The 18,447-nt window shown below is 36.2% G+C and overlaps 1 protein-coding gene and 1 non-coding gene across 2 annotated transcripts; one reads left to right on the top strand and one right to left on the bottom strand.

Annotated features, from left to right (window-relative positions):
* Positions 1 to 14: 14 nt before the first annotated feature.
* LOC149076540 (uncharacterized) lies at positions 15 to 11,633 on the bottom strand. Its single transcript, XM_089244124.1, has 5 exons — positions 11,493 to 11,633; positions 7,891 to 7,970; positions 5,824 to 5,860; positions 2,189 to 2,260; positions 15 to 206 (listed from the first exon to the last, which is right to left on the bottom strand). Exons 1-5 carry the CDS (start codon positions 11,588 to 11,590, stop codon positions 74 to 76), a joined length of 420 nt encoding a protein of 139 aa, XP_089100250.1. The 5' UTR covers positions 11,591 to 11,633; the 3' UTR covers positions 15 to 73.
* On the top strand, positions 2,994 to 3,065 carry TRNAG-GCC (transfer RNA glycine (anticodon GCC)). The gene has a single exon. It is a non-coding gene; the product is annotated as a tRNA-Gly (tRNA).
* Positions 11,634 to 18,447: the final 6,814 nt, after the last annotated feature.

Genomic DNA, 18,447 nt, shown 5'->3' with positions numbered 1-18,447 from the left:
ACTTCTCTAAATCATTGCAGTAAATACTGTTTTTATTAATCCTTTTTTGTATTTCGCACGTCGAAGGAACGATCTATTTCCCAGTTTTGCAGACGTCGTTCGTGCAAGTGCATCCTTTACTCCAGCGGGTGTTGCATTCGCATTTCATGCACGATGCGCAGCATGTTTCGCCGTTGTTACAAGATCCTCCATTTTTCGCGCAGCCCCTGCCAAAGGGAGAATCGAATCACGAGATTAGCTTCGAAATAATATTCTCATGACATAAAAATGAATTCAGAATAGATTTATAATGTTTAAGTGTGTATTGTGATAACGGTTATTTTATATTTTCATCTCACTTGATTGATATTTTTGAATGATTCCTATGCTGGATTGACATTAAATAGGTCATCCACACAATCCAAATTTTTTTGACTTAATCGGGATCGGACCTGCATGTGTACCAGACTTGAAAAATCTGGTTTTACGTGATGAAATATTTCGTACAAATACGTAAATTATTTTTTGGACTTGCATTGCGTAACCATGACCCGTTTTATTGAGGAGTTTCCATACTTTCACCGTCCCGATTTAATTATAAATGGAATTTATAAATTTATTTTCAACAAAGCCTTGCATTTTATCCTTCACTAAAATCAAGGATTGCCACCTTGTGTTAATGAAAATTGTGGCTGAATATTGTATATCGCGTATGTCGTACAGGGTATATAAAGTTCAGCTTTGAAATGGCAATAAAAGGAAAACTGCTGGACAAAAAATTTTATAAGACTTGGTAGTGATTTGCAGGAGGTCATGGGATTCGCTTTTTCGCAAAAAATAGTTCAAAAACTCTCCACCAGCAGGGATTGGTGCTGTATGCAATATTGTTAAACGAAATAAGGCAAGACATCGGTTTAAAATGTTTTTAATCGTTTCTAAAACGAAACTTTGTAGGGTTATGCAAGACCGCAATGGTACCGATATGTCCGTAACATTCCTCCTGATATGCCAAGAGCTGCTGTTGAGAACGCAGTAATGCGATTTAACTATAGATTTAAAAAAATGGTGGACGCCACTTTGAATATGCCTTTTTGTAACACGTTTTAGAAATGAAGACATCGGTTTAAAATTTTTTCCAAGTCTTCGTCTAAAAATTTTGCATACAGCGCCAGGTGGTAAGTTTTAGATTTTTTTTTTGCGGAAAATTGGATCGCATGCCGTCATAACATTTTGCCCAGCAGTTTTCGTTTTTTTTATGGCCATTTCAAAGTGGAACTTTAATTATAAAGACCCTGTACATTAAATTGGTTTTTTCGTGAATTCATTTTAAACCACTGATTTATAGTAGAGCGCTCCATTTTTCGCCGTTTTTAGCAATTGTCATGCGAAGTTGGCGACATGTTTGGTGACGCAATTACTGATTTCCCGCACTCGTCTTAATTTCTCGAATTTTCCTGAAATAATCGCGGCAGCCCGGAATTGCAAGGACTGAAAAACCCTCACATATGCAATGTAACGTTAGCATTGAAAGTTCTCTTGCACGCGATGTTAGAATATTTACGCTAAATTAAAGTTATAATAGCTAAATTTACGCGCACTATATATCCCATAATTTTTTGCCATTTTTCCCTATTGCGGTGAGAAGACCGGATTTTAAATTTTCCATATATATAAAAATAGCTAGAGTATATTTTGTTAGGGATTTTTCACATTCTAGTGAAGCACATAGAAAAAATTCCTAAAAATTCTCAAAATCGGCAGAATCTGGTTTTACTCAGACGAAGATTTTAAGGCTGAAAAAAACCAAAGCTGCTGGATATAAATCGGAAGCATTAGCACACCAACGGACCTGCTTCCTTTATATAAATCCGATTAAATTTATATTAATCAAATGACTTAATATTAATCGCATATCGATTTTTTTCTTCTAATACGTTGATATTCAAAATGCCTGTAAGAAAGATGCCCTTACATGTATAAAAAAAATATTTGCATTTCCAAATGCTTTTGGAACAATGTTCAATTGGTTGTCAAATGATATTTATTCGCGCTTTTTGGTGCAGGTTTCTATTTTGTAGCGTTAGTTGAAAATGTACAACCTTTCTGTATCGGGTTTATGAAGTAAAACCAAAGTGGATTTACGAAAATTCGTACACTGTGAATGGTAGAAAGTTAACGATATTCTGAATTGAACAGATAAAATACTTACGTTTTATTCGTACCGTATGTCCTAGCCATAATGCTTCTCGGATTAAACGCTGTTCGTTTCAGCAACTGCATCCTTGGGATAAAAATATATCGCAGTAATAAAATCAATCTCAAACGTTATTCCAGCTATAAAGAATATTTTGTTCAGTTATACAGAGATGCAAGATTCGTTCAGAGACTGATTATTTGTGGAGATGAAGATTGCAAGGGAGAAAATTCATCACCGCCCCCACGGGGACTCAAACCCCGGTCTCTCGCATGGCGGACGAGTGCTCTACCATCTAAGCTATGGAAACACAACATTTCAACCTTGGAGCGTATACAGTCGAACCTCGTTAGTGCGTCACTCGGTTAACACGTCACTCCGCTTACCGGGTCACTTTTTGGAAGTCCCACTTATTCTCAGGCAGGAATTGGCACAGCTATGTCTTACTCCGCTTAACGAGTCACTCCGCTTGCTAAGTCATATTTTTGCGCTCCCAAGAGTGACTCATTAACGAGGTTTGACTATATATGTTGAAAGGCACTGTACATGGACGACGTCAACAATCAATAATCGCTCGTGAATGACATAGGCCAACCAGATGGCCACATCCATATAGAAATGTCCTCTCCACTTGTCAATACAAGATTCATTGAGAGACTGGTTATTGACGAATCTTGTATTAACAAGTGGAGAGGACATTTCTATATGCATGTGGTCATCTGGTTGGCCTATGTCATTCACGGGCGATTAGTTTATTGTTGACGTCGTCTATGTACGGTGCCTTTCAGCATATATATACGCTCCAAGGTTGAAATATTCTGTTTCCATAGCTTAGATGGTAGAGCACTCGTCCGCCAAGCGAGAGACCGGGGTTCGAGTCCCCGTGGGGGCAGTGATGAATTTTTTTCCTTGTAATCTTCATCTCCACAAATAACCAGTCTCTCAATGAATCTTGTATTGACAAAAGGAGAGGACATTTCTATATGCATACAGAGATGCTTTGCAATTAGATGCCAATATTCATTGCGGAAAGAGTTGCAACAAATTTTTTGTATGTAAATTTAAAATGAATTCGTCGCGGACAACATTTGATCATTTCTAAACGAGAATGTGAGTAATGTGTTCACCGTACTCTCACACATATATACCTACCCTAATCACCTATTTTATGTATTAGCTATATTTTGTAACATTAAATTACCTTGTTGGAAACACGAAGCGCACAGTGAAATCTCGCTACAACGATAAATCTTAATTTTTGACAAGTCATTAAATTGCAGCGATGATGGTGAGATATCTCACCTAACTTGATGACTCTTATTTCGGCAATTAAGATATCTCCCGTCCTTAACCACTTTACGATCAAAGGACATAATATTGCATCCAACCACCAGTGGGATGAATTCAAACAAGCACGCTCTGTTTTCCTTCCTCTCGCCTGATCATCCCAAAGCTTTCTTGCAAAAAACCTTAAACATTTTTTTCCTTTTAGAGAGTTCTTTGCATACCCAGATAGTGATTTTTTTTTACTCACATATGGTGTATCTTATAAGAGTGAAGGAGAACAGGTAGGGTGAGAGTGAAAAGAAATTTAGACTTTATAGGTACATTCTTTTTCTAATGTGCTGAATATGTATTCACTTCCGCTGCCTCATAAAACACTGTTGAAGAAACATTTTACTTACCTTATCCCAAAATTCTACAATACATTACCACCAGAAATCACTCACAATACTAATTTATCATCCTTTAAAAAGTGTGTCAAGCAATACATATTCTCACTAGATGGTATAGAAAATTTGTTTTAATGTTATTTCTGTTGCTCATATAATCCTTAAATAACGTAACAGTTTAATTTAACTACATGCTGCATCTAGTCGTTTTTGCTTTCATTCCAACATCTAAAAAAATTATATTTTTAGTTGCAGCATGTAGAACTGTTTTTAAATTGCACTCCTCTGTTGCCATTAATTTTTATTTTAATTTGAATAATTTTGATTTTTTTTTTTTTAGTTGACTATTCTGTTTTCCATACTAATCTTTACTAGCATTTACCAGAATGGGTCATTTTTTTGATTGACTCCTTGGTAAATTTTTTCTTTTTGTACTGTTATATGATAACAATAAATTTGATTTATATAATTAAAAAAAAAAAAAAAAAAATTCTCTCATCTTTTATACTGTCTTACTCTTTTGTTTCCCCCCCCCTTCCCTTTTTCTAATGTGCTGTTAGGTTAGGGCACACAAGGTTGTATTTATTACCGATTCGTCAAATAGCATCGAGTTTCTTGCCAATTCGCTTGTAAGCGAAGGGGTTAAAACGCTCTTATTTCAGCAAGCTCTGTACAGAGGGTTTTGTTGGCACACATATTTTCCATTTCCCCTTCCAACCTGCCAGATAAACTGCCAATGGGCGGAGTTGGCTTTTTTTTCAAAATTTGATAACAGGAGCTAGACGCGGTTTTTTTTCTTCTCTTCGGGAACGACAGAAATATGTGTGTGTGTATATATGTAGTATAAATAAAAATAGAGTATTTCCTTTCCCCTCTTGTTTTTTTTTTAATTACTATACTCAATGTTTTGGGGTGAAGCACTATCACCTGCACAAAATCAAAAAAAAAAAACTCCAAGAAATTTGTGGCATTTTGCATAAGGTTTAGTGATTTCCAATGTGGCATTTATATAGTACGCGGATCAGAGAAATTTTAAAAACCACTTAAAGCCGAAGTCTTCAACCCTTGGCCCGCCCACCATTTTGAGTAGATAGCTACTTTACAAGATTAACGAATATTTTTTTCTAATTTAGTCGTTAAAGAGAGCTGGCCACTGAAATCTGTGAACTGTGAGACACTTCCCAGGTTCGGTAGTAATGCTGTGCATTTCATACAAAGAAAGGGCAGTCGCAACGAATTCGGGGTTTATTCGAATTTGCCTCAAAAAGTGTTTTGAATAAATACTGAAATTGACTGATTGCTGAAATAATTAAAATGCTGAAAAAACACCTTAATGAAAGAAATAATTTCATTATTGATGAAAATTTGTAATTAGTTATTTATTCTAATTGCAGAATTACTGAAACAACTAAATGCAACACTACTTATAGAGAAAATTTCAGAATTATTGATAGCAATCTCAGAATTGTTAAAAGTCGAAAAATCGGTGAAAGAAATAATTTAATTAATGAATTTTTTTTAAATATTTTTTAATGAAATGTTTGAAATTAACGAAACAATACTTTCAGAGTTATCGGAACAAATTTCAGAATTAATAAAGGAAATAATAAATTTAAAAAAATAGGTGTCAATAAACGAAGTTATTTCGAAATAAATAAAAATTCAAATTTGATGAAAGAAATAATTTTTCAGAATTAATAGTAATGTTCAATAATTTGGGAAACTCTGTTTAAAAACGGGGAATACCCCACGATATGATTGGTGGCCCGCAGGCTTCATGGAAAGTTTTCATTTGGCCTGCAATGCGAGGTTGAAGACCCCTGCTTTAAGGTTAATGCATTTAAGACAAATTCTGTTTTCCTTTCGAATTTTTCTTAAATGGAGCCTGTATGCGAAATTGTGCATTATAAAAGTAAAAGGAGCTTCTATTATATTTTTTTAAATATTATTGCTGAGTAGAATTTGATGTAATATTACCTGTTCTTGGTTCTTGCTTCATGTATGTTTTCTTCCTCTATATGAAAACAAAAATAAAGTTCGTATAAAACAACAAATTTCAATCTCAAAGAATAAAAGCATTTTGAATATCAATCTGTTTACAAAGAAATTCTTGTGGATGAAAGTACGGGTACATTTGACCCTGCTATTTAAGGAAAAATGTTGGGCTTTTTTCATTTGAATAAGTACACTGGTGTAAGAAATTAAGAGAATTTGCAGACTTGGTCGATTATCTCTAGAACTACTGTTCCGATTTTAATGAAATTTGATATATACATACATTGATACAATACAAAACAAATAACCATTCAATAATTGTAATACACACGCATTATCGTGCGTAACACTCGTTGGAGTCGGAAGGTATGAAACAGCGGTTGCAGAATAAACAAAAAAATGGGTTAATAGAGGGTATGGTCCCCTCTTACAGATATACAGGTCTCGCAGCATGATTTCATACTTGAAATAAGGCAGTTTGTCATTTCCTGTGGCAATTGGTCCCACTCATTCAGCAACGCTGTTTTCATTCCCTGGATGGTTTCCGGAGGGGGGGTTGCGAGTTGCAATTGCCCTCCCCAGAGCGTCCCAGACATGCTCTATAGGGTTAAGGTCTGGAGATCTGGCTGGCCAATCCATCCGGCGAATATCCTCACTCTCTAGAAAATCGTCGAGCAGAAGAGCTCTATGTGGCCTCGCGTTATTGTCCATTAAAATGAACTCGGGGCCAACTGCACCCCTGAAAATGCGAACATAGGGCTCCAAGACCTCACCCCTATACCTCACACCAGTCACAGTGCCTCTTTGAAAGACATGGAGAGGTGTGCGGCCATTCAACATGATGCCTTCCCAGACCATTAAACCTCCTCCGCCATAATGGTCGATTTCGCGGACATTGGAGGGTAGGTAGCGGGTCCTTGGTTCTCTCCATATGAACGTACGGCGAGAATCGGTGCTTAGGCTGAACCGGGACTCATCAGTGAAGAGAACGGTCACCCATTGATCCATTCTCCAATCTCTATGCTCTCTGCACCATGATAAACGGATTCTCCTGTCCGTAGAAGTGAGCGGGACGCAAACAGCAGGTCTTCTTGCAAACAACCCTCTCTCGTGAAGTCTTTCGGAAACAGTCACCCTTGATACACGGGTTCCTGTGGCTGCATACAAGTCACGAGAGAGCTGAGAAGCTGTAGCACTCCTGTTACGCCTCGCTATAATCGACAAATGGTGATCTTCTCTGGCCGTCGTGGCTCTTGGACGACCTTGCCCAGGCTTTCTCTCGATGGATCCGGTATCCTGGAACTGTTTCCATAAGTTACACACGACGCTGGGCGTTAAATTGAACTCTCTACAAATCTGGACTTGAGATTGGCCTGCTTCTGGCCTCCCCACAATTCGCCACCTCATTCCATCATCTAAACGTTGGTGGTTACTCATTTTTACTGTGACAATTTGAAATTAACCGATTGCTGCAAAATAACACCAAGAAATTCGGAGAGGTGTGCTAGCGAACAAAATGCATCTTAACTTACGCGCGCTTATAAAGCCTGTTTCTCTACTGGCTCCGCCTACACACACGTGTACACTTACGTATTTGACGTACAAGATTTGATATTTTTGTCTAGAAGCAGTGGTTTTATATTCAGTTCAGTTCTTTTCATGAAATTCGATAAAATATGCAAATTCTCTTAATTTATTTCACCAGTGTGTGATCACTTATAATGTATTTTCGGATTACCATATCTGAAATAATGAAAAAAATGTATTGAGAAATCTAGTTTTGTGTAGAGTTTTATATTCGATCTTCATTTAATTGATATGAATAATTATAGAAATGAGCTGGAAAATGACAAGTTTGCATTTCATATTTTTATGCGTTTGAGGGACTAAAGTAATTTTTCTGCATGTAAACATATTCCGCGTTTTTTTTTTAAATATTTAACTTCATTGCATTCAACGCGAATATATACTAACCGACCCGCTATTTTTTTTTATAAGTATCTAAACTGGAAAACTCCAACTGATATATATGTTTGTGTGTTTTCTTACCTGCATTATTTGCTGCAACAAAAACCAGGAGGAGCGTGAAAGCCAACGTGAACGTCAACAAGTGCTTCATTTTGAATTTTCTACATTTGTTGGAGAAAATATGGAATCAAAACCATTTGAACTCGAGAAATATTAATCGCTGTTCAATAAATTCACATGCAACTTACAAGGAAAGGGTCCCAAGGTGTCGTCCTCAAAAAATTATGAAAAAAATTAAGTGCATTCATCTCACCTTGATACACATTAAAAAACATTTAAAAAAAATATATCAGCGGAATACAACTATTAAAGCAGCAAAAAAATTATTAAAAATAGTAAAGGTTGGCTACTCATCGCCTCTTGCGCTTCTTGGCGATATCTATAAAAAACTTCTTATTCAATTTCTTTTCTTTCCTCCAGCTTCGCTGTTGTAGGAAAAAGCAGTTATGTGTTTCGCTCTTTTTTCTCTCTCTTTCTTTGTCTATGCTGTACCTATCCACTGAGCTATAGGTTTCCCTATAGCTCAGTTGATAGGTACATAGGATTTGATCATGTGTTCTTTAAATGGCGTCACTCTAGAGTTGAGAAATTCATTCTTTTGCCTCTATTTGCGTTCAAAAAATATCAATATTTACAATATTTTTGAATGGCCCATAATAATTCCGTCGGGATTTTTTTTTTGTATAATATTTTAAACGAGTGGAATCGGTGGCAATTTTTTCGAAACCTTTTGAAGACGCCACCCCCCTTGGGCCCCTTTCCTTGTTACACCAATACATCTGCCATTTGTACGGTATGATGAAACTGGATTGATGCTAATTTTTGAAAAAAAAATCATAAATTGAAATTAAAAAGTCATAGTCATGATAAATTATATTCTCAAAGAAGAAAACGTAATAATTAAAAAACTTGGTTAATAATTATCCAAGGTTGAGTTTAGAAGCATTGAAGAGTATGGATATATACAAAATAATAAGGGAAGTCCCTTCGCTGCATTTTATTGGCGAGGCGTTGATCCTAGAGGTATACTTCCAGTTAGAGAAAGTGTTCAAATAACGTGTAGACTTAAGATGCGTCATTGATATTGCAAGGGGTTGTGTAGTTATCCAAATAAAAAAACTAACTTTTTAAACGGACACCCTGTGATGAAAAACCTAATTAGAAAGTTGTTGCCTCTTAAGTCCAACCAAGAAAAATCGTCTTCAATTGCAATATTCACAGAGATATTTAAATTCTAAAGTCGAAGAATATTTAGGGCGCAGCGTAAATTGGGGAAAGGCTTTTTCCGTTAATGTTTATACTGTTTTTTTAAACTTTTTTCAGATTTGGAATTAAAATATCTCAGCTAATATGCATTTAGAAACGGGAAATTTTCTGTAGGCCGACACGGGGGAAAAACAACTTTTTGATTGGATCTTAGGACAGGGTATCCGTATAAAAGGGTAATTTTTTTGTATTTTAGTAAAACTGTACCTACCCCTTGCAATATGAATGACTTATCTGAGGTCCACACGTTACTTGGATAACTTTTCTGATTAGAAGTATAACTCCACGATCAACGGTTCGCCAATTAAATGCGGTGAAGGGACTTTCCTCACTATCCTGTATATGTTCCGCTTATAAAGGGTAAATTAATGTGTGTGTTATTGAGTGTCAATTATGCAGTGCTTTCGAATTAAAATCTCTTGACAAGCATTTCACATAGTGCGGTGCAATTCTTAAATTGAAAGCGCTGTTTGCGTAAATCGGGAGGAATCCGTCATTACATGGTAAAGAAAGGTTCAATAAAATATTATAGGAGTCAATAAAACATTATTTAAAAAGAGTTTCTGTCACATTGACCCTAAAATACTAAATCTTTTTCATACAATGAACCGTACGAATATGAGCTCAAATTTCAATATTTACTCATTTGCAAAAGATGTAAACTATGAAGAAATCATGCAATAAATACAGATAATTCGTAACAGTAACAAAATGTTTAACAAATGATGGATAACAGTAACAGTATGCAATACCGATTACACAAATAAGATGGAAAGTGGAGGTACACATAACTTGATATTAAATAAATCTTTGAGCTACTTTACATTAAAATAAAGATAAAAGATTATTTTAAAAATAACATAAATTGGAAAATGAATGACAGTTGCCATGTGCCAACAGACAATAAATTATTTTTGTAGACTTACTGGAAGGTGCCTTGGGATTACAGAGTGAATGTTCCTAATCTATGTATTTGTATATGTTTTTTGTTTCTGCTTTTTGTACCGGTATTTTCTGTTTTTGTAGCAGATTGTACTTGTAGTGTTATTGTCAAATAAAAAAAAAATTGAAATATATAAAGAAAAATATGTAGGTGTGAAGATTTTTACTCATACTACATATCCGACGTTTTCCTTTCACGTAAATAAAGTAAATGGAAACATTCAAGTTTTTTTCGCTTCTTCGAATTCACAGAAAATCTTACAAATATTTTTGTGGCTATATTATTTAATGAAAAAAAATCTATTTCAAGTGGCAGGTGATTATAAATTTATACATATACCTATGGGATAGTTTCCAGTTCAAATATGTATTTCTTTATTAAGAAGAAAATTACAGCACTCTAATGTTCATTGAAATTAGATGTAACGTGTTGCATATGAATGTGTGTTGATATGCATCTAACAGGTTATATTTTTAAGTTTTAACTTTTTTCGGCTAGGATCAATATCAGAATACGTGACTAATAAGTGATCACTAAATGATTAGTTGCAAATTACTTATCCTAGATAAGTGTTCAGTTATAAAATTACCTTACAAAGAATGAATGCGTTTTCAGGCTGCCCCAAATTGCTTGCACAACAGATATAGGTTTCCAAATGACTTACACTTACTTAAAATATTAAAATTTGTTTGAGTGGTCGTATATATAAAAGATAAATAAATTAACTTTTTATACAGTCCCTGTTTTCAAGAACGTATAATTTCGGAAATGTAGATCCCGCTTTGGAAAGTCAATTGCATAAAAATCATATTTTTAAATACAATATTCATAGAGATATTAAATATATAAAATCACTGTTTTGGCAACTTATAGCTGTGGTTATAAGTTTTTATTACCTCAAAAGTTGGCATTTTTACGGACTGTACACAAATAGAATGAACTCAATCATTTTGTTTTTTATTCACAATAAACAATTAACCCTACATTTTTGATAACTGTTTGTCAATTACCGAATTTTTAAAACTTTGAACTTAATTTACGTTGTGCAATTTGAGAACCACACCATCAATAATTGGTGATGGTGTGCTGATCATTTTTGAAACTTAAGTCAAATATCTCCGCTAATATTGCCTAAACATGCAGTTTTTTATAAATGACTTCGGAGAGCAGCGTTAACATTTCACTGATTCGACGTTTTAGCACACAGGGCTATTCTTTCATAAGAAGTTATTCCTCCTATTTTTTTATGCATATGACTTGGACCCTTGGGAAATTTGTAACCCTTCAAGTACATCCACTATGTCCACTATGTGATATTTAGGACAGTCTATGTGGAAAAAAAACCTAAGATTATATAAGTGTATTTAAAAAATGGCATTCAACATTTTTTGTATAATATATTTCATTAACTTACCTCGGCCTGTCTACGAGAGTCGAATATGTACGTGACAGTGACTCTAATTTATTACGAAGGAATCGTACAAAAAAAAGCGTTATGGCTCTTATGCTCATACTCCATCATTGTTCTTGCCAAAATTGAGAAAATAAAAAGACAACTATATCATATCAGACGTATATGACAGTTCACATGTGTAATCAAAGCTGGAAGTTAGTGTTTGTTCTTTGCAAAGGGAGCAAGTCTCAGTCTAATGGTGCATATGGGAATTCTTTTGTCACGGTTGCCATTCACGTCGTATTGGCTTTTTTTATTATTTTTCCAAACTGAGCAGCTTTGAGATCAACAGATGATTTAGACGTGAATAGACGTGACATCATTGGATATCAGCTGAATGCCAACAAAGATCGAATTGTTATTTGATAATTAGCCATCGGTAATTTTTGTATAAACGCCTTTAACCCTTCAATTAGCAAGCATTGAAATATCCAGAGGAGAAAAATTTTGAGGGTTATACAATTAAGCATATGAGGTACCCTGTGAATACCATCGCATGATAACTAAAAGATTTATTGTCAATATCTAAAAAATATATTAGATGTTGCACTTCAGGTGACAGACACACTGTATTTGTATGATTTACGTAGATTAGAACAGTTTAAAAATGTCATTTATTGTTCGCCTATTTATTTTTCTACCATTGTTGAAGAACGCACAGCAATATGTCTCCTCCACACATGGTATTTCCCTCCAAAATGCCAGGGTTAAAAATCGTTCTTGTTGGCTTATCAAGAAATAGGAGACCTGAGCCTTCTGCTAGTAATTATAGAAACTTCATGAACAGACTCACAACTCGAATGTCTAGAAGTTGCTTGGAAGCATCAATAATGCTGAAGCGAGCTCAAAATAGTATATGTTTTCACTTGAAAAAAAAAAAAAACATGTTGCTTGAGAGCAACACGGCCACATAAAATGTTAATATTTCACGTTTCTCGAAGTATATTCAGTTATATTCCTCAGTTGCTCAACATATTTTCCACTATAATAGGGTGACCATACGTCCCGTATTTCCCGGGACAGTCCCGGTATTTTCTGTTTTTGAAAAATCGAAAACATCATTGGCTTTGATACCAGGTGGGCTAACGTCAATTGTAAAGTCTTATGAACGGATGAGTTCCGATGATAAAGAAACTACAAAAAGTGGGGGGGGGGGGGGCTTTGAAGAAACCTGACATTGGCTTAGTGTGCCAATGGGTACATGTGGCGTGGAATTCTGTTTCCACCAAAATTATCATCCGATCCTTTAAAAAGTGTTACATTAGCAATGCGATGGACGGAACTGAAGATGACATCCTCTTTGAAAGTGACAATGGTGATGACAGTCCAGATGAAGATATAAACAAAGATGTCGCACCCCCTATGATGATCTGATGGATTACCATGAGCTTGGAGACTCAGAAAAAACAGATTAAAAAGTTTGAATCATTTTCTATTGTAAATTTCCGTAACAGAGCTATTCATTTTGCATGAAAATATAAGAATTTTTTTCTCTGAAATGCACGGATTTTTGGGGTCGGCTTATACACGGGTTTTCAATTTATTGCGGTTTTGGTGGTGCTGAAGGGGGGGGGGGGGGTCGGCTTATACGCGAATATATACGGTGAATGGAAAAACATAGTTAAACCTTTTTTATAAAGTTTCTTTGCATGCTGTAAATTTACTCATTTTACTTACTCGCTGAAAAGAGATTAGGAAACACTGGTCTAAATCATTCCTACTAATTTACATGTGAACTTCCCGGAGTCACGACTCCGGGAAGCAATGACGACACATGACCTTGAGAAACTTCTAAAAAACATAACTATATAGCCCAATTTCTCGGGGGAAAAAACACAAAAGGATTAGAAGTGTCTCTGCGTTTGTTGCAAATACATATATTTGAGCTATAATAATTCAGCAATAAGTTGGGATAAGAACTCAATCCCATAAATTCACTCTGTTAACGGATGCGAATAGAAATATGTCCAACGTAAACAATGATTTCAATAAAGTATTGATTATTAAAATTGAATTATACACGATATCGAGGGAAATGAGCTCGTGGTGATTTTTCCTTGTTTATAAACTGAGGGTGAAAATCCAAGTGTTGTGAATGTATTCGAATCAACAAGTCGCCAAACATCCACCAAAGCAACAACATCAGAGAGGATGTTATCGATAGATCTGATTCGCTTCGTCCGGCACAACCATCGCATATGCGATACCAGAAAGAATCGCCACATTATACAGTGTCCGCTCTGCACGACCCACCTCCTTAAACACGACAGTTGCCCCAACATTCTAGGATGCCCCGTCTGTACCTTGACTTTCTGCTGGGTCTGCATGCAGAAGGCCGATACCTTACATTATTTCGGTGAATCGGGCTGCCCTTTATTCGGCAAGAAGTTGCTGTCCTTCCGAATGTGGATGCTGCGAGCCTTGGCTGAACTTCTTCTCTGTCCGCTCCTGATTCCCGCAATCGTTTTATCGTGGGCCACGATCGACTTCTACCTGCTGCCTCTGGATAAGTTTATATACAGGAAGTACCGCGTGGAAACGGACAGCCGCGTCAAAAGGATGTTCAACATTCTCGCGGGAATTATCTCGTTTACTCTCCTCGCAATCTTGGTAGTCCCGTTGATGGTTACGGTGATGCTGATCCCAGGATTCATCGTGTTTTTCGGAGCCAGCTGTTTCAGCATTTGTTTGGCTTGCTCTGTTCCGTGGCCGAAAACCAAAGTTATCTCGAGAGTTTTTGATGTTCCTACGAGCTGTGAATTGTCAGTTAATTCAAAAGAAGAACACGCGTCTGCAAAAGTATTAATATAGTCTTGTTTGTGCTTCGACAATCATAAAAGATTTTCTAATAAGAAATTCTGACCACTTGCGTAACTAACTGTTCTCGTGCATTCGTTTCATTTAGTTTATTTTTTCTTCAAACATGAGGAAAACCTCATCTGGGGAGCAGATATTCTATAACATTTTTTTTTTATTCCTTCTTTAGCAGTACAGTCGGTTCTCAGTATTCGCGGATTTCATATTCGTGGTTTTCGTATCCGCGATCTTTTCCCCAGTTCTCTGGCAAACACTAATTCTTGTATCAGAACATAATATAAATTGTACGCGTTAAATAAACGTTTTGAACCCCCCCTCTAAAGGTTTTTCTAGTGCTTCTGGAAATTTTTCTGGTTTTCATTTAAATGCTTATAAAAGTGAAAAACTTCGAAAAAAATTAAATACTGACAATGGTTAGCCTGGTTCCCCGTTATTAAGGCATCAATTAATCTACAGTCAGATATATCAAGAAAACGAACTTTGAATTCGATCAGTTGTTGCTACACCTGCTACTATTATATGGATGGCTTTTATATAAAATGAGCCAAGTGCCATTAAATCAAAACTGGGAAAAATCTATTTAAAGTTGTCTTCGATTCAGTTATCTCTTCAGTTTGGTAGTTGATTCAAGTGCACACAGACGGCACCACAGTCACTTGGTTCTATTCAGATAAAAAAATCCCACCTCTTTCAATAGTTCAGATGTCGGTATATCTCAAAAATGTTAAGACTGGCGCTCGGTTCCTTTTATATAAAAGCCGTCCATATATACCCTGGTTCCGCATGTCTCTTACGTAGAAAATGTTGTTTTTCCGTTTGTGCGATGAAAAAGTTATTCAAGTGCGCGTAATGTATTCCATGAACCTTCATACCATAACCGTCATTTTTAAATCCGAAAATCCGCAAGCATCAAAAGGAAAGAGTAAGCCACATCTCCCAGTGTTTTGTATGGACAACAGAAAAGTCTTTGACAACGAAAACACTTTTAATGTATTTATTTAATAATGTTCCGTTCCTAAAATCTAAAAGCACCTTGGCAGTAAAGACATGCTATTCAAATTTTTTGGATACTGAATAATGTCCCTGGACACCATGGCGTTCATTTCCTTTATATGTGTGTGTCTTAACTCAATATCTAGTGTTCGGCTTCTTGATCAGGGGTTATGCGAACATTTATACTCGCTATACACATTTCTCAATGATGATTGTGCAGGCGATCGAAGAAGATGCAAATGCGGGAAATGTCATGAATGAATTTCATCGAAGCATCATTTCTACAGCTGTGGAAGCCATAAACATGGGAACAGTAATCTTGTGTTGGAAGAACTTTTGACTACGATGTGTACCCAAGGACAATTTATACGAAGCCAGCCGAATAGATGATGACAGAAATTGTCCCGTTAGCGAAGCAGGTGGATGGAGAAGGGTTCAATGATGTGGACATAAAAGAAATTGGAGAAATAGGGAAATTAAGAAATTGACAGAGGAGGAATTTATCAAGCTGACTGCTCCTGAAACTGAAGCGATACCGCATTGTGATCAAGATTAAGAATACAAATACAAATACAAATACAACGCCACAACAGGCAAAATGCCCAACGAGGTGGCTGATAAAAAGATGCCCATAAAAATATGGTTGTCATATGTTTCAAAAATACAGCAACCCAATTAAAAATGCAATTAACACAAATTACAAACAATATATACACATGATAAAATATTATACAATGCCCATAAAGAATACTTATGGTTGTCTTATTCTAAGAATGGATAGCTTCTCGATTTACCCCAACATGTTTATCGTATTTCTTTTTAAACGTGTCAATTGTGTTACAATTTACCACCTCCAGGGGTAAGCTATTCCATTTATTAACAATCCTATTAGAGAAAAATTCCCTGCGACACCATAACCTTGCATTGTCCCTCACCAATCGATACTGGTGTCCCCTTGTAAAAGCAGTCGATTGGCGGTGTACTAAAAGTTCATGGTCCATCCTATCCATCCCATTGAAAATTTTGAACACTTCGATCATATCTCCTCGACACCTGCGTTCATCCAATGTAAACATATTCAAAAAATGAAGTCTTTCTTCATAACTCAAGCCCTGTGTGCCAATAAGGACACGCGTAGCTCTTCTCTGCACCCCTTCAACCAAGTCTATGTCCCTCTGTAGGTATGGTCCCCAAAACCTTACAGCATACTCCAGTCCAGGACGAACTAAGCCTCGAAAAAGCGGAAGAATGACTTTAGGAGAACGCGAAGAGACCTTTTTGAAAATGAGACCAAGCATTCTATTCGATTTTTTGACAACCGCTGAACAATGTTCAGAAGTGGGAAAACAAGTTCTTCGCACGTAAAAAAATTGGCCAAAGAAATTCTAACAAATCCATTGAAATGTAGAAACGGCTAATAGATATTATAATGTGGCGTTCTTTCACAAAACATCGTCAAGAATCACTGGACACACCTTTTTACTCCTACCGCACAAACCGGATATAAGCCAGATACCTATAAAACAAGAGTTTATGGTTTGGGCTATTCGCGAATTTTCCATATTCGCAGTGACCTCTCAAAACGTAACCCCGCGAATATCGAGGAACAACTGTGTACTTCAATACATTCCATAACTTATGCTTCTTTCTTTCTTTCAAACCGAGCACAACTCCGGTCCATCGCCGTGGGCAATTTGCCACCGATTGAGTTGTGGCGGAAGTGTGAGTCTGTTGAGAGACATTTCAAATGGGAGACCGGCTCGCATTCACGTTTCGAAGTTGGAAAACTGCATAAAACCAAATTCGGCCTTCCACCACTGTGCCGAACCTGGATCCTCACGATGAGAGTCAGGCGTGGTGCCGACAAGATCGCACGTCCGTACCTCTTTGGTTGATCAACTTTGACTAATTTAAAAAATTAATTTATTTTCTAATTTATTGAAAATTTACGTGATAAATGGGGTTAGGGGGCCCACAGCATGTACTGTTAATAAATATAACGTGGAATGAATTAGTAGTAAAAATTGTTGAGATATCAAGGAAACAGTTATTTTCCGGATATTATGCTGAGGTGAGCTCGGAAAGAAAAGTCATCACGTCTCCGCCGGGACTCGAACTCAGGCCCTCTTGCATACCGGGCAAGCATGCTACCATCTACACCACTGGAGACACATGAATCTGCCTTCCTAATTTCACGCACTGTGTCGTGAGGCGCTGAAGTAGAGGCATTAGTAGCCTCTCTTAACTTCAGGAAATGGCCCCCGGGTGGGACGGTTGATAAAGCCATCTATATCTCTCTAAATTGTTGAGATAGTTTGTATGCTTTTACACATTCACGGACGTGATAAATTCAACCAAGTACTGGGTCGACGAGAAGTCCTGGACACATTTTAAAAATAAAAACAAATCAACCAATTAACATAAAAACAACATTGAAATACTTATCATGTCCTAGAGGTTTTTTTATAAATTAAAAAAGAAACGTTCAAATTTCACTCACAGATGGCTCTGTAAAACTAAAAACTTGATATAACACATAAAATCTATGATTAAATGACAAAATGTTTATAGTCACTTTCTCAAAATTTCACGGTGGCAAATTAGTAAACAATATTTTGCCAAAATACAATGCTGTGGTTTTTTGACAATTTGCCTCCGTTGTTTCCTCATAAACTGGAAGAGAAAGAAAGAAAAAATTTTGACGAATGAGACTCCGCAATGCGAAATAACTCAATGTTTGAGAAAAGTGACTTAAGGGATATTTCGCCAAATGCAACACTATATTTCATAATTAATATTTATGGTGATTTGCGTTACATAAAACTACCGCATTTCAACATAGTCATCTTTTCACTCGTTTAGATGTAGCCAGAGCTGAAAAGAGCCCTCATATTGAAATATGGTAGTTTTGTGTAACGCAAATTGTCAAAAACATTAATTATACATTACGTGTTGCATTTTATGTGTTATGTCGAGTTTTCCATTTTAAAGCGCCACCTGTGAGTGAAATTGGATTTTGTTTTTTAATTTATCTAAAACTCTAGGCCAGGGTTCTTCAACGCATGGCCCAGGAAGGTCACATTTTTCCCTCGAAGCTGTTTGTCGC

The sequence above is a fragment of the Pholcus phalangioides genome, unplaced genomic scaffold (assembly GCF_987345545.1).
Source record: "Pholcus phalangioides strain wild (caught in Gottingen) unplaced genomic scaffold, Ppha-v1.0 ptg000015l_1, whole genome shotgun sequence".
Classification (NCBI taxonomy): domain Eukaryota; kingdom Metazoa; phylum Arthropoda; class Arachnida; order Araneae; family Pholcidae; genus Pholcus; species Pholcus phalangioides.
The sequence above is the reverse complement of the archived record's forward strand: the minus strand, read 5'-3'. Positions and strand labels throughout refer to the sequence as shown.

Coding starts and splice junctions, on each gene's coding strand:
- LOC149076540 (XM_089244124.1), bottom strand. CDS start 11,590: ATGAGCATAAGAGCCATAACGCTTTTTTTTGTACGATTCCTTCGTAAT. Junction 5,861..7,890: donor TGTTGCAGCAAATAATGCAG/GTAAGAAAACAC, acceptor GTTTTCATATAG/AGGAAGAAAACATACATGAA. Junction 207..2,188: donor ACATACGGTACGAATAAAAC/GTAAGTATTTTA, acceptor TCCCTTTGGCAG/GGGCTGCGCGAAAAATGGAG.